General features: G+C 36.2%; 1 protein-coding gene across 2 annotated transcripts in view; it reads left to right on the plus strand.

Annotated features, from left to right (window-relative positions):
- Nucleotides 1-21,054, plus strand: part of LOC127877309 (E3 ubiquitin-protein ligase MIB2-like) — a 37,190-nt gene that overhangs the window by 7,203 nt on the left and 8,933 nt on the right. Inside the window, exons 7-17 of one of the 2 annotated variants that reach the window (XM_052423029.1) lie at nt 214-324; nt 2,321-2,425; nt 3,036-3,330; nt 3,887-4,029; nt 5,055-5,203; nt 6,859-7,015; nt 7,415-7,575; nt 10,389-10,518; nt 11,111-11,213; nt 14,549-14,631; nt 15,436-15,581. In XM_052423029.1, coding sequence (XP_052278989.1) covers nt 214-324; nt 2,321-2,425; nt 3,036-3,330; nt 3,887-4,029; nt 5,055-5,203; nt 6,859-7,015; nt 7,415-7,575; nt 10,389-10,518; nt 11,111-11,213; nt 14,549-14,631; nt 15,436-15,581 — 1,583 coding nt within the window. The remainder of the gene's footprint in view (nt 1-213; nt 325-2,320; nt 2,426-3,035; nt 3,331-3,886; nt 4,030-5,054; nt 5,204-6,858; nt 7,016-7,414; nt 7,576-10,388; nt 10,519-11,110; nt 11,214-14,548; nt 14,632-15,435; nt 15,582-21,054) is intronic. The other variant, XM_052423034.1, reaches the window with a different exon arrangement.

Genomic DNA, 21,054 nt, shown 5'->3' on the forward strand with positions numbered 1-21,054 from the left:
CAGATAGGCCTGTGCGGTCAGCTCAGGCTTAATCAGGACGATATTTTCCAACTGAATTTGATTTTTGGTGAAAATACTTCCTTCATACCAAAAAAAAACAATAAAAAGGGGAAAGTGTAGTCAATGCGGATTACATATGGTTATCTGGGACAACACTACACACATTCATTTAAACCCCTTTTTCCAGAGCACAGCTTATATAATTTATTTCAGTGTCTGTCTGAGACGGGAAGCATTGTAGAGAGCCTGTTTAATGGTGAATCATTCCGGGTCCAGTACTTGGATGGCAAGGAATACGTCATATCCAAGACTGCTTTGTTCAGGGTATGAAGTATGATCCAGAGTAATTTTCTGTGTTTTCAATTTTTCATATTTAAGCCTGATTTTATTGAAAGCTTTGGGCTTAAAAAGACTTTCAGGATACTGGGAGGAACCAGTTCTTTTTATGCCCCCTTTCAAAGAAAAGGGGGTATATAGTTTACGCACTGTCCGTCTGTAAGTCTGTCTGTCAGTCACACTTTTCGTGTCAGCTCTCTAAATCAAATAGTTTTCTTCCGATCTTTACCAAACTTGGTCAGAAGTTGTATCTAGACAATATCTAGGTCAAGTTCGAATATGGGTCATGCCGGGTCAAAAACTAGGTAACGGGGTCGAAAAAATAAATCTACGGTGAGTAATAAGCTTTAAATGGACATAATTATATGACCTGCCAAATTTTATATTTTTGTTAAATAAATCAAAGAGGCACAGTAGGCGGCATTGTGTTTCTGACAAACACATCATGGTAAAAGGTCAAGGTCATCCTTCAAGGTCACAGTAGTGGCTTTTAATTATTTGCTACTAAAAATAGAGATTTGTTGCTACTAAAAATAGAGATTTGTTAGAGACAATTATTTTCAAAGGAAGAAATTTATATAATTATAAATCTCAGATTATATATTTCCTTACTAAGAATTTAAGTTCTTTTCACAGTTACTGTACAGATTTTTTATTTTGATTATTTATATCTCAAATGATTGATTTGTCAAAGGTGTTTTTTAAATGATATATTATCATTTCTTTCCTGTACTAATTTGTGAATGGTTGGGTTTATTACATACCTGTGGACTTATGTCCATAGATACATGATGAACTCTGGCTATGATCTCTTTGATAAACTACAGGCCTTGGTTGTCAGTCAGTCAGACCCCCCCCCCCCCCCCTCTTTTGAAAGATCCTGGGAAACCCCTTGAGTGGGGATTGAAGCCAGAACCTCATAGTTACAAGGTTGACACAATTTTAAAAAGTCGTTGCTTTGTTTTAATGTTTCAAGTTTGTGTGGTTATGTTTTCGGCCTAAGGAGCTCATTTTGTAACCAATATACAAGTGAAGGAGACATGGAAGTGAAAGTAGTTTTCGTCCTCTAACTGGTATGTCCCAGGTTGAATTGCCAATCAGGGAGGGTTCTCAAGATCTCTCTATGTTGGTGAAAACAACAACAACAAAACCAACATTGTACTTGAATTTCTCGTTTAAACTCTTTGTTTGTTTGCCACAAAAGTGAATTAATGAATCATCCAAAATACATTTTTATCACATGCCATACCCTGTTTCCCATGTAATATAACCATTACGAATTTGTATGCCCCCGGTAGGGTGGCATATAGCAGTTGAACCGTCCGTCTGTCTGTCCGAAAACCTTAACATTGGCCATAACTTTTGCTTTTTTGAAGATAGCAACTTGATATTTGGCATGCATGTGTATCTCATGAAGCTGCACATTTTGAGTGGTGAAAGGTCAAAGTCAAGGTCATCCTTCAAGGTCAAAAGTCAAAAAATACAATCCAAAGGAAGTTATATGCTTTAAAAGGGAGATAATTTCTAAATCTGCCAAATGATATATTGAAATTTTATTTCAAAGCGGAGCAATAGGGGGCATTGTGTTTCTGTCAAACATATCTCATGTTTAATCTTACACATGTGTTATATACTTTTTATTTTTCATTGGCTTAGTTTTCCTTCGATTGACCAATCAAATTTTGTTATTTTGCTGAAATTACGTTGCAACGTCAAATGACGTCACGAAATGTAAACATCATTCAGGATTTATCATTATGTTTGCGTAAATATTTATTTAATTTGCTTATTAAAAAGCATGTGATAAAAAAGATCTGACGCTCCTTGTGTCATTTCATACCATATTTTACTAAACTTGTCCAGGAAATTCGTTAGTAAGCTCGCCAAAGGTATGATATGACAACTAATATCAGATCCTTAATATGAGTATCAGTCCAATGATTGCATGCAACATGTGCAACACTTCAGCTCCACTGTATTGCAGGTGTGTGGTTTCTGTGAGAAAGATGCCGTGGAGATCATCCCAGATAAGAGCAAGTTGAAAATACTGCAGAACGGCCATGGAGGGATGCCGGCTGGAATGGAGATGGTAAAGAGAAAAAAGTTTTTCTGTCGCCTTAATTATTCTTTTTTATTTGTTTTAATTGGTGTTATTGTGATTGCAAATAAATGTATGTCCTAACACACACATAGCTATTTCATCCAATGCTTAGAGTGTCAAAAAACAATGTGACAGAAAACAATACAAGTGCTGTATGGTTACTTTCTGCATTTTGCGCTATTGCAATTAAACAAAACAATGTGTTAGTTGGAATCTAAGGAAGGCTTATTTTAATTGCGGGCAAAGCTCTTCCTGTGAGTTACACTTTTCAGAGTTGTAACACTTCTAATATGGAATAATAGTTGCATAAATTGTGAGGGGATTTGTTTTGGTGGTTGCCATATTCACACCTAAGCCCTTTCCCACTCAGAAGCAAAGGGAAAATGGCTATATGCAACCAGCATAAAAACAGAACTGCCTGGGATTAACTGGCAGGCTGTTCAGGTCTTACACTGTTTGCAGCTAGTTAGTATCTTAGGTTGAAAATGAATCCTTTAAAACTTGAATCTGTTAAGAATGGTCCTCAAGGCGCCTATTTAGATGTTGATGTGCATATCTGAGTTGTAAACGGTCAACAAAACATGGTCCTACCTTGAAGGCCTGTGGCAAACTCGGTCGCCTCATCGAAATCCGGAAAGACGGTGACATGCTGGTAATGGTGGGTGGCAAGCAGTACACATTCAATCCATCGTGCTGCCTGCCTGTGACGGACCCCAAGGTGGCGTCAAAAGCACCTCCGATGCCAAGCCCTGATTCCGACGGCGATGACAATACTAAAGGGGAAGATGAATCTGCAAAGCCAGCGCCTGAGGGTGATTGTGTGCCAGGTAGGCGGTTCATCAGCAAACCCGATGAAGACAAGAAGGAAAACAAAAACCTTAAAGGTAGGAATGGTAAGATTGATATGGTATGGTGCAGTAATGGGTTTTGGTTCAGGGTAGGAAAAGATTGGAATTAAAAAGTAGCATGATGCGACCTGATTTTTTTGCTTCACCCCTGTAACCTGTCTTAATTGGTCAACATACACAAATCATGTAAACTTATATATCTAATATATTATATTTAATGGAAAATGAAAAGACTGACCTGTGAATTTGTCATTTACTTTGATTTGTTCCGTTTTTACATGATTATTTTTGCCATGATTGATTAATCTGTCAGCTTTTATTAATTATCATATGTATTATATCCCCCCTTGTAAAGAAAAGGGGGGTATATAGGAATAAACCAATCAAATCTGTCAGTCTGTAGATGAAAAATTATGATCCTTTTTCAACTTAATAGACATTCAATAAGAACATACTACATAGTACAACATGCACCGTTGTGGAGAGTCACTACTGTGACTGTCTAGTTTATGAAATTCACTTATTACACAAGAACATTAACTTTCTGTCAGTGCTAATCTATTTTGAGTCGCTTATTGCTGGTTGTGTTCATCATTTCCAGAGTTTTCAGATGACTTTGGTAACAACATGAATAACTTGAAACGTAATCAAGACGTCACTAACCATGGAAACAACATGTTTGAGGCTATTGCAAAAGCAGATCTTGATGCAGTGTTATCCTATGTTATTGACAACAAAAAATTGGTATGCAAAAAAAATTTTTTTTTAGAATTCTTTACATAATAATATCATCATTTATAACTAGCCATGAAGAACAAACAAACACATACCAGTACACAAGTGAAATTATATTTGTTATATTTTCATTTCCTGTATGGCACAGCCTTTATAGGGCTGATAAGACAGACAATGCTGTACCTTCAGGGTTATTCTACACAAGCTGTTTTATTTCTACAAACATACCATGTACTTTATATTGTGAATAATATTTGACATCATACTATGATGTTTGTATTTTAATGTATCATATACTCTCTTATTAGCCCCCATTGGTCTTACATACATTTTGCTATTAGGGGGAGGGGGGGGGGGGGCAAGGCGTTTTTAAGAATTCCAAATAATTGGATTATTTCATGTATACCACTATAAGAAAATTATTACACTTTGACTGTGTAGCTCAATATTCAAAAATTTTAGTCAAAGATTTATCTTACATGTTTATTTCAATTGACTGTTGAAAAACCCAAAGCATTTGGCATTGAATGTTTAATTATCATTGAAAACAATAGGGGAGGGGTATTAGAAAATACATGGTACTTATTCAGACATCTACAAGCATGTGTTTGTTTGTTTTTATGTCCCTGGTAGGGTTGCATATAGTAATTGAGCTGTCTGTCAGTCTGTGCGTCTGTCCAAAAACTTTAACATTGGCCATAACTTTATCAATATTGAATATAGCAACTTGATATTTGGCATGCATGTGTATCTCATGGAGCTGCAAATTTTGAGTTGTGAAAGGTCGAGGTCATCCTTCAAGGTCAAAGGTAACAAAATTTTTAATTCAAAGCGACGCAGTAGGGGGCATTGTGTTTTTGACAAACATATCTCTTGTTGTTCCTTGCATCGGTCTTCAAAGTTGAGACTTAACGCTCTAGTTGAATCCACCATTTCTACACAATTACTGACAACAAACTATGACAGAAAATTGTAATTTCTGTAAACAATTATATTGACCCATTGAAATGCGTATTTTTTTTGTTCATTTGCAGCTGGATTACAAAGTGGAGGGTCGCACCATTCTGCATCTAGCATGCCACGAAGGCTACAAAAGCCTCATCACCAATTTCATTGAGTTGGGAGCGAACACGTGCTTGAAGGATGACGAAGGGGACACTCCTCTGCATTATGCAGCTTTTGGGTAAAAAATTAATTAATAATAATTAATCATGTTCTTGTCCCTGAAAATTCATATGTGTTAGAGCCCTGGGCTACAAATCTCTGGATCACATGGTTAAGACAGTGGTTGGATGTTACGTAATCCATTTTAATATCATAATTGCAATCCAATTTAACTATATAATATAAGTTACCCGGTACTCTTATGGAATTAATTTTTTTTACTTAGTAAAAAAGTTGTTTGCTGTCATTTTTATACGCCCGTTTTAAAAAAACGGGACATATTATAGTTTCACCTTGGCGGCGGGCGGGCGGCGTCCACAGCAGTGTCCGCTCTCTAATTCAAATAGTTTTTATCCGATCTGCACCAAACTTGGTCAGAAGTTGTATCTAGACAATATCTAGGTCAAGTTCGAATATGGATCATTCCGGGTCAAAAACTAGGTCACAGGGTCACTTAGTGTGTTTTAAACATTCAGCATGGTGTCCGCTCTCTAATTGAAGTAGTTTTCATCCGATCTTCACCAAACTTGGTCAGAAGTTGTATCTAGACAATAGTTAGGTCAAGTTCGAATATGGGTCATGCCGGGTCAAAAACTAGGTCACAGGGTCACTTAAACCATTTCAAGCATTAAGCATGGTGTCCGCTCTCTAATTGAAGTAGTTTTCATCCGATCTTCACCAAATTTGGTCAGAAGTTGTGTCTAGACAATATCTACATGTAGGTCAAGTTCAAATATTGGTCATGCCAGGTTAAAAACTAGGTCATGAGTCACTTAAGTGCATTTCAAGCATTTAGCATGGTGTCCCCTCTCTAATTGAAGTAGTTTTCATCAGATCTTCACCAACTTTGGTCAGAAGTTGTGTCTAGATGATATGTAGGTCAAGTTCAAATATGGGTCATGGTAAAGTTATCAAGTTGTCCAAAGCCTTAAAACGGGCGTATCTTGTGACAGTTTGGCACTCTTGTACTTTGTTGTAAGTATTCTATTTTTGAAGAATTGTATTGATGGTAATTTATCCTGGAATTGTGTCCTTCATTTGTGCAAATTAAAGAATGGCTTGCGTTTGTACCCCACCCTTTTTGCTTAAATTATTTTGTATGTTATGAAAGGTTTTGAGTTATTTGATGGTTGAATGGGTTACCAATGTACATGTGATTGGAATATTCTCTCTTTTATTCAGTGCTCTTTCATTCAAAATAATATAGTTCAAAGTATGGTCATGATTGAAGCAATTTTTATTTTAATAAATTACAAAATGTCTAAATAAAAATGTGTGAGGAGAGTCATTTAGCTGATTGGTTTGTATGTCTTTTATTCTAGACAGACAAACAAAAACTTCCATGATTATATTCAAGAATCTCAATTCTTGGCTATTGAAGATGTTCTCTGACTACATAACAATGATGGATAAAACTTATTCTTTCTTGCTCAGATGCAAATTTATAATGGCTAAATGCAACCAGCATACAACCAGAACAGCCTGTGAGTAACATGCAGTCTGTTCAGGTTTTATGCTGTTGGCTGCTCATCAGTATCTTAGCGTTTCGAAATTAATCCTTTAAAATTTGAAACAAATACAAATGGTCTTTAATTTTATTAGATAATCTAAGATGTCAAAATGCATATCTGTATGTTAAAGGGTTAATAAGGACTATTTTTCCCGCTACTCCAGTAAGCAGCCAGACTGCGTTCAAGAGCTCTTACAGAACGCTGCCGACCCCAATGTGCAAAACAAAAATGGTGTGACACCACTGATGATCGCAGTGGACCAATCAGACCTTGACTCCGTCCAGTGCCTCATTCTGAATAACGCCAATGTCTCCCTGAAGGTATGACTGAACTTTGTTATCTCGATGTCACTGGAAGTTCAAAATTGACTATTGCAATATTCGTTGTTCGACTTATTCTAACATGGATGTTTTTAGTTGAAGTGTGCAATACATGTTCACATGTAATGAAGTAAATTTATTATAGTGTTTGTTATATAAATTGAGTACAAAACGATGAATAATTCATTTAAATTATATGTAAATTTGTTTAACTGTTACAAAAGAGGCGTTAGCATGTTAATTATGTAAAATTCAGCTTTCTCCCTTGCACACCTGCAAAACAGGTGTCAATACCTCAACTTAAACAGAAACAAATTATGGCAGGACAGAAAACTTATTTAGCATAACTGATTATTCAAGTGCCGTTCAGCAATCCACAACCATTTCTGTCTTGTGTAGACCACAGATGGGGAGACGGCCATGCACAGTGCTGTAGAACAGAAGGAAGGGCAGCCCATGCTGGTCTCGGCGATACTATCCTCTAAGTCAGCCGATTTCTCAATCTGCAATCACGAGAATTTTAATGTTCTTCAGTATGCAGCGTATAAAAACTGCCCTGCGTGAGTTCTTTGTACTAATTGTTTAATCACATGCTCAGTTACCGATGTATTGCAATCTAGAAATGTGTGTCTATCTGTTATGAATTACTAACTTTTTTGTCTTGGTGTGGAGTATTGCCCTATTGCCAATTGAATTGAAAACTATGCTGCAATAAAAACAGTATCTATTTGTTATAGTGATATTTACATTCTTTTCTTTAGTTTTATGCCCCAACTAAAAGTGGGAGGCATTAAGCATTGCTCTTGTCTGTCCGCTTGTTACAATCCCAAGCATGTACTTTTAAATCCTCTTCTATGATTGGTTCAGTTGGATCTTGCTCAAACGTTTATTGGTAAATGACCTTACATGAAGATGATCATACACAAACAAATTTTTGACTTTGACAAGAATTGGCAAAGTTATGTCGCTTGTTTGTTTTTCCATTACAGACAAAATATATAGTACCAAAATTTGTACTCCTCTTTAGTAACAGGGCAATCTAGTTCAAACTGTAAAGTTTGAATTACCTTCATGTGTAGATGATTTTACTGATAAAGATAGGTACTTTGGCTGCAATACGTTTTGGCAGAGTCATTGCTTTTAACTACTTCACTGTCTATCATCACCACCGGAAATAGATGACCAGCGAAGCGCAAGTAAACAAACCAACCATGGAGAGCAGTGCGTATTTACCTAAAATATCTAATAATTACTTGCTCCTGGATAACCAGTGCGTGTTAGGCATCTTACAGAAAGATTAATATGTTGAAAAATGTGTATCTATATTGCAATTCGTATCGATGAAGCGTTATTTACACACATTTATGACTGCTTGGTACCGGTTTGAAATTGGTACTTCTCGAAAAAATATCTTTTCTTTTATGATTACATGGTTTGTCAACGTGTATGAAGTTGATTTCCTATTCTTATAGGCAATATATACCATCTTTACGCTTTTTCTGGTCTATGTTTGATTATTGTTCGTGGAAATCTATTAAAATAAAATAACTGTAGTGTACGGCGAATAGTTGTTTTTGGCAAAAGTCGTGTACGGTGAATAGTTAAAGTCATGTACGGCAAATAGTTGCAGCATATTGTCATTTTAAAACTAAATAAATAAAAATGAAAACACAATTTTCTAAATTATTGATTACAGCCCTCATCAGATCAACAAATGATGTTAAATGAATAGTTATCCGAATAACAAATTTGTACAAATTGTAGGAATGGGAAAGTTGGTAATTGGTAACATTGGCTTGGCAGCGCTATGACTTTTTAAGGATAAAGTTTCGCACATTCTATTTAAATCGAGTTAATTTAACTGAATAAAATCATTTACCCCTGCACTTGAAAGGAACAGTAGCGATAATTAGCAAATTTTGTTTACGTATCTTCAATTAATATAAGAATCTAATTTTGCTATACGCCGTACACATCAGGTTCTATTCGCCATACACAACGAAGTTTATATTTTAGCCAAACATTTGCATACTAACTAGATTTTTGGGCTGAAGCTTTCAAAAACCGAAAGTTTTTATCATTTTAATTGCACACCTTTGGCAAAATTAGTATACTTTCCTCGGACAAAAGAAAAAAAGATGTTCCAATGAACTTAACTTTCGGTACCAGGTAGCTGATGATTGATATATTTCAACACTCGAATGAATTAATAAAGAACTCCAATGACTTAGGATAGAAGTTTGATATGTCCACTATTAATTTGTCACACAGTTTTTGAAAATCATTCGCAATAAAAATGGTACCACTTATTCTTTTTTCGCGAGCACTACCTCTTGCGCGATGTTTACTTTCGCTTAGCTGGTCTTCTATTTCCAGTGGTGATGATAGACGGTGTACTTTACCACTGAAGATAATATACTCCAAAAACTTGGTATTTTCAAGTCCTCTTTTAATACTGGGCTCGCTAAAACGTTCTCAAATTTGATAACAGTATTGTGTAGATGATAAGTAAGGAATTTCGCTGTGACTTTCTTTGTCAGAATTAAGGCCATTGTCATTTTTTCATCATGGTAGTCTCAACACTAATTGTTTTCCACTCGTCTTAAACTGGGTGGCGGAATTTGCTAGAACTTTCACAGCTGATGATCTTAATTTATAGATAATTGGAAAGAATTTTGTCTGCGGCCAGTTTGGCTGAGTAATGACTGTCAGTTTTTTCTATTGTACCATTTTTTTACTGTTTTATTGTATGATTTGCTGTCTTGGCCATATTTCTTTTGTATATATGCACTTGACCAAAAGCAGAATGCCGTATTACAATTAAACTATGATAACTGTGAAACTTAATAATGTATGCATCATGCCTAAATTGTGTGTACTCATCTCTTTTTTAACTGCTTGGTGGATTTCTTTCAAACTGTAACATTGGTATAGCCTAAATGTTTAACTCTTTACCACTTAGAAACGTATTTTAGCGCACATGTAGTCTCTTAGAAAGTTACATTTAATTAAAGGCCTTTCTTACCAGATTCAAGTTTTAAAGGTTTCAGTTCCAACCCCTTTGATACTGATGAGCAGCAAACAGCATAAAACCTGAACAGACTGTGAGTTACTGGCATGGTGTTCTGGTTTTATGCTGTTTGCACATAGCCATTTTCACTTAGCTTCTAAGTGGGAAAGCGTTAAATGAGTGTAGATAAAGAAATTATGGCTGGGACCAGCTTAGACCCTTTGTGTTTTGTTCCACTGTTTTATATAAAGTGGATTTGTGAGAGTCCAAACATTTGATGTTGGCGCATCGCTTAACGGTTATGTCTGGTGTCAAAACCGAATCCATTACAATATAGTTACCTACCATTTTTTTTCTTTTTAGAGCTGTGCGAGTCATTCTAGATAGCAATAAAACTCTGGTTGACGTTCCCATGGGTCCAGACAAATACACTGCCCTCCATGTGGCTTCCATCAACGATTTTGTGGAGGTGTCTGGTTTACTATTGGAGAAGGTCTGTTGATAATTTGTTTTGATGATTTCAAGTATGCACTAGTTGTAAATGAAGCTTAAAAATGAAGCCTTCTGAATAAAACTTGTAACTTTGATACAATGGCAATGATTCAATGGGCAATGCAATTGGGCATCGTGGAAGTATAAATTAAAATTAGCTTTAGAGTGCAGTTTCTACATTGGCGAAGAGATTTCTTGTACATTGGTGGATTTAAGAATACTTGAGACCTGTAAGTTCTCTGCAAGTACCACTTGAAAACCTGCTTTCGGAACATGTCTTTGTCTTAAATCTATAAATATATCTTTTATCTTTTGTATGTGCATTTAGGATACAAATACCTGTGTGCATTTATTAAAATTCACACCAACAAGTGTTATTGTAAAGTACGTCATTTACACAACATAATTTCATGTGTACCTTTAGCATTTGCGAAAAATATTTTTCTTAGAGTTAAGGAATTCGTACAAAAACTAGCTAGTTTTGGCTCAGTTCCCTATTCCATTGAATGTGATTAATGTTCTGTATTTCCTATCATTTGTTCAACAAATGAGAGAGGCACATATTTAGGAGTATAATAATAACAATGTTTTAGGGTGGAGCCAATCCCAATGCATTGGATAGTGAGCAAAAGACTCCCCTCCATCTTGCTGTCATCAGACAACACAAGAGATCAATAGAACTGCTCCTAAATAAAGGTGAGATCAGCAAGAAAGCACCGTGATCTTATGAGAGTTATGGGTCCCAAACAACCTTCTGGAACCAGTTTTCAAAAATATGAATCCTTGGTTTAATTAATCAGAGTCTGTTATGCCCCCCTGGCATATTTCAGTCGCACTTTAAGTCCATCTGTTCGACCGGCAAACGTTTTCCGCAACGAGTTTTTTTACTCAACACTTTCAGGTTATGGGCTGATTTTTGGTATATGAGCCTACCTACATGACCTACAAATAAAGTGTAAGCTTTCTTCTGGTCCATTGATTTTGGGCGTAGTAATGGGCCTTGGACTTAAAAATTTCTCTATAAAACCGTTTTCCGGTGGTTTTTAATCATTGCATCAGATATTTAGCTGATATTTGGTATGCGAGTCAACTGACATGACTAACTGATGAAGTGTGAGTTTTGTTCTGGTCTATTAATTTTTGGCATCTGATGGTCCTTGGAGGTCCGGAGGGGTTTTTACGAAACACTTTCAGATATTTATATGTACCTGATTTTGGTATGTAAGTTAACCTACATGACATACAGATGAAGTGTGAGTTTTGTTTTGGTCCATTGATTTTTGACAAAGTTTTGGGCCCTCTACTTCACAATTCTTTGTGCGGGGTATGTTTTACGAAACGCTTTTAGATAAATACTTGATTTTTGGTATGCAAGTCAACCTACATGACTTACAGATGAAGCGTGCGTTTCGTTCAGATCATTTGAATTTTGGTGAAGTTATGGGCCTTTGACTTAAACATTTTCTGTATAATTACCGTTTTTAGCTCATCTATTTTTTGAAAAAAAATTATGAGCTATTGTCATCACCTTGGCGTCGGCGTCGGCGTTGGCGTTGGCGTTGGCGTTGGCGTCGGCGTCCGGTTAAGTTTTGCGTTTAGGTCCACTTTTCTCAGAAAGTATCAATGCTATTGCATTCAAACTTGGTACACTTACTTACTATCATGAGGGGACTAGGCAGGCAAAGTTAGATAACTCTGGCGTGCATTTTGACAGAATTATGTGCCCTTTTTATACTTAAAAAATTGAAAATTTTGGTTAAGTTTTGCGTTTAGTTCCACTTTTCTCAGTAAGTATCAATGCTATTGCATTCAAACTTGGTACACTTACTTACTATCATGAGGGGACTGGGCAGGCAAAGTTAGATAACTCTGGCATGCATTTTGACAGAATTATGTGCCCTTTTTATACTTAGAAAATTGACAATTTTGGTTAAGTTTTGTGTTTAGGTCCATTTTATTCCTTAAGCATCAAAGCTATTGCTTTCATACTTGCAACACTTACTAACTATCATAAGGGGACTGTGCAGGCAAAGTAATGTAACTCTGACTGGCATTTTGACAGAATTATGTGCCCTTTTTATACTTAGAAAATTGAAAATTTGATTAAGTTTTGTGTTTAGGTCCACTTTATTCCTACAGTATCAAAGCTATTGCTTTCATACTTGCAAGATTTATGAACTATCATAAGGGGACGGTGCAGGCAAAGTTATGTAACTCTGACTGGCATTTGGACGGAATTATGGGCCCTTTATACTTAGAAAATTGAAAATTTGGTTAAGATTTATGTTTTGGTCACTTTACCCCTAAAGTATCATAGATATTGCTTTCATACTTGGAACACTCACAAACTATCATAAGGGTACAGTAAAAGGACAAGTTGCATAACTCTGGTTGTCATTGTTACGGAATTATGGCCCTTTTTTGACTTAGTAACTTTTAATATATGGTTAAATTTTGTGTTTCGATCCACTCGAAGTATCAAGGCTATTGCTTTCAAACTTCAAATACTTACATGCTATCATGAGGTTACTGTACCTGGCAACTTGAATTTTACTTTGACCTTTGAATGACCTTGACTCTCAAGGTCAAATTATTAAATTTTGCTAAAATTGCCATAACTTCTTTATTTATGATTAGATTTGATTGATACTTTGATGAAACTACTCTTACCTGACATACCACAATAGACTTCACCCAAACCATCCCCCGTGCCCTCCCCCCCTCCCCCCCCTCCCCCCCCCCCTAATTTTTTTTTTTTTTTTTTTTTTTTTTTATAAGATCATCTCACAAATGACCACCACACCCTCACACTATACCCCCACCCCACCCCCCCACCCCCCCCCCCCCCCCCCCACCAATTTTTTTTTTTGATTTTTTTTTTTTTTTTTTTTTTAAGATCATCTCACAAATTATCACCACACCCTCACACTATACCCCCCCCCCGATTTTTTTTTTTTTTTTTTTTTTTTTCGCTTTTTTGGAAGATAATGTAATAAATGTCCACAACCCCACACTATACACCCCTCTTCCCTCCACTCCTCCCTCCTTTGTGATTGAAAATGAGAGTCCCTTCACCTTTAAAAAGAAAATAGATGAGCGGTCTGCACCCGCAAGGCGGTGCTCTTGTTTACAAAATGCTTTCAGATATTTAGCTGCTTTATTGTGGTACCAACAAGACTACATAAGAAGTGTGTCTTTTGTTTGGGTCCATTGATTTTTGACAAAGTTATTGGCCTTGGACTTAGACAGTTTCTCTCAAATAGCTGCTGCGTGGCTTCAAAGCGCAGTGGGGGGGGGGGGAATTGTGTTTGACAAAAGCAAGTCTTGGTAAAAAAATCTCTTTTTTTTGCTGTCTAAACAGTTGCTGTTGATGCTACAAACTGTAGATATATATAAAATTGTGTTGCGATTTTGGAAGGGGATAAATTAAGCAAGGATTAAAAAATTAGTAAATAAAATCTATTAAATGTGTCAAACCTTTATCTGTTAGAAAATTAATGATGAGTATCATTAAGCAATTATTTTAATAACTGAAACCTGAACAGGCTTTATGGGCTGATTTTATAGCAGTTATTTGGTCATATTCCCAGTGTAGAATGAATCTTTTTGTTGCAAATCCAATCTCTATATTCCCTATGGATGGTTTGACTGTCAGATGCTTGGAAATATAGCTATTGCAGATAGATATATAGCAGTTGTAATATTCATTTAACTGATATCTTTAGTTCAGTGTTTTAAGTTTTATTTAAGTTTTACCAATACATATTCAACAATTTTGTAATCCATCAATAAAACATTTTCCCAATACTGATTGAATTTACACTTAAATTTGCAATTCATATTTTTCCACAATGAAAAAGCAATAAGTGTGATACAACATATATTAGGACAATCATTTAAATTACATTCAATACCCAAAGTTTTGCTGTCTCTCTAAGTAAGAGACAACTCGAATCTATTGTATCTTGTATAGGGTTGTTTCCCATGTGCATCAATTTCTCATAATGTTAGTCCCTTGTTCCATGTTACAGATGCCAACGTGAATGCCCAGGACAAAGATGGGAACACACCTCTGCATCTGTCCCAGAACATACCACTCCTGCAGTCATTCCGTGTATGATAATATGATATTGCAAAAATAATAGTACATTTATTTCACTCTTTCTTTGCTGCTATAGAAATAATATCTATGAGAGTGATTGTCCCTGCTGTAAGTGTCAAGATTGGTTCACAAATATTTTAATGGATCTGTTTAATAATGAAGAATTTTGATGTTCAGGTAGGTTATTTTCCTTTCCTTAGGTGTTTTCAAGATAAAGCCCCTATAATTATGAAACAGTCGCAGTCTTCGCAGTCTGTTCAGGTTTTATGCTGTTTGCTGCTCATTAGTAACTAAAGGTTGGAAAGATGCCTTTAAAACTGGAATCTAGTAAGAAAGGCCTTTCATTAAATTTAACTTTCGAAGGGACTACAAATGCGTAAAAATAGGTATCTAAGTGGTAAAGGGTTAATATTCATTTAATTGTCTGTGTCATATCTAGTTCATGATCATGTCTTATTGCAATGGCCAGCTAGCTCAGATGGTAGAGCCTCAGCTGGGTTGATCCCCAGCTTAGCCCCATAATTGCTGAGGTGATAGGTCATGATATCCTTGCTACCGCCCTTACACTCTATTTCTGAATCTATTTGGGCTGTTGTAAGTTACTGGCATAAGATTGTGCACTTTTAAGTGGTAAAAATGGTCAACTGACCACTCTGATAAGATTAAAATACTTTTGAAAGTGTCTAGAAATTCAGCTCTACTAACAAGTGTCTGTTTAAGACTAACATACTGTTGTGATAATACTAAAATACTGCTGAAAGAAGCGAAAAACTAAGCTTAACAAACACATTTCTGATTGCATTATTTGCTTTCAAGAAATCAGTGGCCAAGGCTGGTGATTCCAATATCGCCATCGTATACGCTCTGCTGGAGAAGGGAGCAGACCTGCGACTCAAGAACAAACTGGGACAGACCCCTGTGGATCTTATACAGGACAAAGGCACAAAACAGATGCTTGAGAAGTGAGTATCAAGATACGTATCAAGTGACTTAAAGTGCTTTTTTTGGCCCTGATAGTGTGGCATATACCAGTTGCACTGTCTTCTCATATGTCTGTCTGTCAGGCATCCATTTCAGTAGGTTTTCCAAAACGCTTTCAGATATTGATCTGATTTTTATCCCCCGCCATAGGCGGAGGGATATTGTTTTGGCGTTGTCCGTCTGTCCGTCTTTCCGTTCGTCTTTCCGTCTGTCCGGAGCCATATCTTGGAAGTGCTTTGGCGGATTGCATTGAAACTTGGTATGAGTATATATATTGATAACAGGATGATGCACGCCAAATGGCATTGTACACCATACGTTAATAACGGAGTTATGGACCTTTTTATCTTGAAAAAATGCTTTTTGTGTGTGTCTGGAGCCATATCTTGGAAATGCTTTGGCAGATTTCAATGAAACTTGGTATGAGTATATATATATATAAGAAGATGATGCAAGCCAAATGGCATTGTACACCATCTGTTAATAACGGAGTTATGGCCCTTTGTATCTTGAAAAAATGCTTTTTTAGTGTCAAATATAACACTTTTGTGTCCAGAAGCATATTGGCGGGGGATATCAATTCAACGAATTTGCTTGTTGGTAAAGGAGTTTACCTGCATGACTTACAGATCAAGTTTGAGTAATATTGCGGTCCATCTTTCATTTTAGTATAGTTGTTACTTGGGTGAAAAGGAAGACTTCTATTGATTTTTAGATCGACAGGTCAAAGATCAAGGTCACAAGGGTTTATTAACAAGCATTGCCTTTGCACTAAAATTTTGATCACTGATTTAGCAAATTGGTAACATGGGAGTAAGAGAAGAGGCATTTTGATTTTAAGATCACCAGATCAAAGGTCAAGATCGCATAAGCCTGTACGAACAACTTGGTATCTGTATGATATGTATGGAATGCTTTGACCTACTATCCTTTTAAAATGATTTGCTGGTTACTTGAAATAAAAAAATTACACCTTGGAAATTGGAATAGTGGCTATTTAGATGATCAAAGTACTGACAGTACTGGTGTGACGATGCTTTTGAGAGGATGGATATAAAAGCATCAAGTTAAGTTTATCTACATCACCACAATCACCACAATTGTGTATGTTGGTACAAAAAAAAAATTTGGTACAAAAATTTTGCGAAAAAAATTTAGGTATGAAAACAAATTTGGGTACGAAAAAATATTTGGGAACACAAAAATTGGGACCGAATTTTTTTTGGGTACGAACAAAAAATTGGGGATGAAAAAAAAATTGGGTACGAAAAAAAATTGGGTACGAAAAATTTTAGGTACAGAAAAAAAATTGTGGGAACGGGAAAGTAGTACCTGTGGGGAACTTGACCCACACTCGCACATTTTCGGCCCTTTCCGTCAAACATCAGATTAGTTCCTCGAAGGCAATAGTATGAATACACATTTCGGAAGCGGTAATGCGGTCCTACTTACGCGCGTCAAAATGTAAGCGAAATATGTACACAAGTCTGTGAGGAATGATTGAATTAACGAAGAAAATCGTGTATTGATTGAAGTTTTTTTAAGAAATGTGCAGAAAATATATTAAACAATAGCTGTGTTTGTGAAACACAATGCCCCCTGCTGCGCAGCTTTGAAGCCATATATTTTACCTTTGACCTTGAAGGATGACCTTAACCTTTCACCACTCAAAATGTGCAGCTCCATGACATACACATGCATGCCGAATATGGAGTTGCTATCTTCAATATTGCAAAATTTGACCTTTGACCTTGACCTTGAAGGATGACCTTGACCTTTCACCAATCAATATGTGCAGCTCTATGAGATACGCATGCATGCCAATATTGAAAAAGTTATGACCAATGTTAAAGTTTTCGGACAGACAGACAGACGCTTTATATTTGACATTTGACCTTGAAGAATGACCTTCACCTTTCACAACTGAAAATGTGCAGCTCCATGAGATGCACATGTATGCCAAATATCAAGTTACTATGTTCAATATTAAAAAAGTTATGGCCATTAAAGTCTTCGGACGGACGGACAGACTGACACACTGACTGACTGACTGACTGACTGACAGTTCAACTGATATAGGCCACCCTACCGGGGGCATAAAAAGCAATGGCGATATTTTTCTCAGCCACATAATTGTTAATAGTTTGATATCACAAAATGAAAGTGAAAGTAGAACTGTCAAAAATGACAACTTGTCAACGTGTTGTTTTTGCTGGCACGAGAGGGCGATTACACTCAATGTGTTCACATTTTTACCATAGGCTTTGTCAATGACCTTTATAGTATGGGTAGCTTTGATATTATTTATTGCTATCATGTAACTGCATGATTGTGTATATGTTTACAATACACAAAGCATAAATAATGATATAAATATACTGATTGGGCTTATAATAATCTGAGAACTATAGCCAGGTCAATTAAGGACTTAAAATACAATTTTGTGTCCTGATTTCATGAAGAAATGACCATGCATGTTGTAGATTTCAAATTCAAGGCCCTGGTGCGATACATTGGTAGCATTACCGTTAAACTGTTACCAGGCTTATGAAATTAGTTTTATTGAACTATCTAAGGAAATCTAAATCAGGCACTGATTTTTCTTGTTTTAATACAGTCATAGATCAGTTGTGGCCTCTGGGTAATGACCAATTTTTGATTACTTGTCACACCCTTAAAACTTTCCACACGTCTATAATAGCAAATCTGGATTTAGGTGATCTTCAATGGTACATTTAAACTTTAGCTCTGTTACAAGAGTGCTGGTAAAGTCCAGTCACATATTTAAATTTAGGCCATGTCAAAATCAAAGTGTCAAAGACAAATGAAAGATGCGTTCATTAATTATTGTCCAGTTGTTTACTACTGCTGTAAGTTTTTATATAATATGACTGATGAACATCATGTGAGAGAAAATTCACATTATCATTGTATATCAGGTTTAGCAGCCTTTTAGATAACAAAGTATGCTAGTTTTCAATGATGCTTCTGGGGATCAAACCAGTAGGGCTTTTAGGAAGATTCTGAAATTTTCGATCCCTCGAGAGCAACCAAACCAAAAATTAAGTCAAATATTGCCGACTCGGTTTTTAGTCGGTTCATGAGGGATAATGGAGCTTGATTGGTCATTGTCGGCTCTGGTACTACTTACATGTACCCCGGGTACTCTTAAGTATACCTACATGTACCCTGGGTACTCTAAGTATACTTACATGTACCCCAGGTACGGTAAATAAACATAATTGTACTCGGTCCATATTAGACTGTAACCGAGTTGTATTTGCGCCCAAAATCCTATGTCGTAAAATGCGCAACCGATTATCTTAAACACACTTCTCTTCAAAAAACACTGCATCAACATGCTTTTTGAGTATGTGTTCCGATATTATAGAGGCCATTCTACAGAAAATTGACATAAATGTGTATATATAATTATTACAAAAAAATAGTTGACAATGACTGATTTAAGGTTAAATTTCTTGGGTACATTTTAGTATATTTACCGTACCCGGGATACATGTAAGTATACTTAAGAGGACCCGTGGTACATGTACGTAGTACCCGAGCCGACAATGATCAATCGAGCGATACTGGAAGGTGCAACATCTCTCACGCCCCCTAGCATCGCCTTTAGCAATATTCAATTCTCAACAGGAAAGTGCTGGAGTCCCGAGGGACAAGAAAAACAATTGATTAATGTTCGAAATAAATAATTTGATTAATGACAATTCTATTATTTAAGCCAGGTCACAGGAAAAGCGCAGTCAAATCAGTATCCAATTAAATTATTTGTTATTGTCAGAAAAACGCTTTTAAGCAAACAGCTTTCAAGCGACTGCAGGCTGATCTAGATCCAAACTGGCCACAATCGCCTTTATGTCTCTTTTACTGTGACACAGTTCATTTAACTTTAAAATGATAAAAAGTACTAACACTAAGAAATAGTACAAACCAGTAAAGAGTTTGAAATCAATGTTGAATTTCAGGACAGCTTGGTGATCTGCAAATCCCCGATGAAATGTTGATATCGGGTATCATAGTCATTCAATAAGTCGCAAAATGCTCGAATACAATTTATAAAGCACAATGTGACTTATATTGATAACTAAAAATACCAGTATGACAGTTTTGCCGTGTCAAGCTGTTACGATCCAGAAAGTCCTTCATTCACATCGAGTATATATCCTTCGAATTCCAACTATTGTTGTCATAAGCGGAGATTTAGTGAATAAATAATTCATATATCCTAAATGACAGCTTCTCAATAGCGAAGCAAGCCAATTTATGCAGTAAGAAAGTTTTGAATCGAGACTCTCACGGGGGCGGCCATTGTTGAATGTTGAAACACGAACGACAACTCTGCTAGGAGAATGTTATCAATGACGAGCAATCTCCTACGCAGTGGCGAATGCAAAAGGGAAGTAACTGAAAAATCGAGTTATCTCAATCGGACTGGCTTGGTCTTTTACATAGGTCGCCATAGTGAAAATTTTTTTGGTGGTTATCAAACCTTGGACGATGTTGTTCCAGCATCGTCAAAAAGGAAGACAGCTATTGAGTTTGTGGTCATCTGGTCAATGGTTGAGATTAGTTTCCATACAATATCAAGAGAGACTTTGACATATCAATGCTATGCTGATTTTTGGGGATGATACAAAGATGCGTATTGATTTTACTGTCTCAAGCTTGTTGTATGAAAATAGCTTTTAAGAACATTCTTGGGATCATTTATTTAAGTATGTTGGTAAGTCTTGAAGAAGGGTGACCCCTAATGAATTTCTAATCAAGAGATCAAAAGTCAAGGTCTGGGGATGACTTTGGTGCATGTCGGAGGGCATACATATTGTGGAAATGTTTGGGCAAAAGGTGTAGAAATATAGACTGTAAAAGGAATGAATTAAATACAAAATCTTGGCTTTTACTGCCTGTACTTTCTGGGAAATGGGGGTGCGATTGAAAGTGCTTTAATTGTACACATTATTTGCCCACCTTTATGCATGTCAGAATTATTGTGCCACTTCTAGTTAAATAACTTTAACTTCTAGTTGACTGGTGATTACAACATCAACAGAATTAATATTAATTTATAGTAAACAAAATAATTTAAGGTCTCTTGTGTTTTGAAAAGTACACATTTTTAGCTCACCTGAGCACAACGTGCTCATGGTGAGCTTTTGAGATTGCCTTTTGACCGTCGTCCGTCGTGCGTCCGTCGTGCGTCCGTCGTCAACATTTCGCCTAGTGAACACTCTAGGGGGCACATTTCTTGTCTGATCTTCATGAAACTTTGTCAGAATATTTGTCCCAATGATACCTCGACGGAGTTCAAAACTAGGTCATGCCACAGGTGGTTAGCGTACGTGTTGCTATGATATTAATTAGTGAAAACATCATTTTGCATAAATAATCATATAATAATGAAAAATTAACTTTTCTGGAAAAAAAAATTCACTA

Source organism: Dreissena polymorpha, chromosome 1, assembly GCF_020536995.1.
Source record: "Dreissena polymorpha isolate Duluth1 chromosome 1, UMN_Dpol_1.0, whole genome shotgun sequence".
Lineage (NCBI taxonomy): Eukaryota > Metazoa > Mollusca > Bivalvia > Myida > Dreissenidae > Dreissena > Dreissena polymorpha.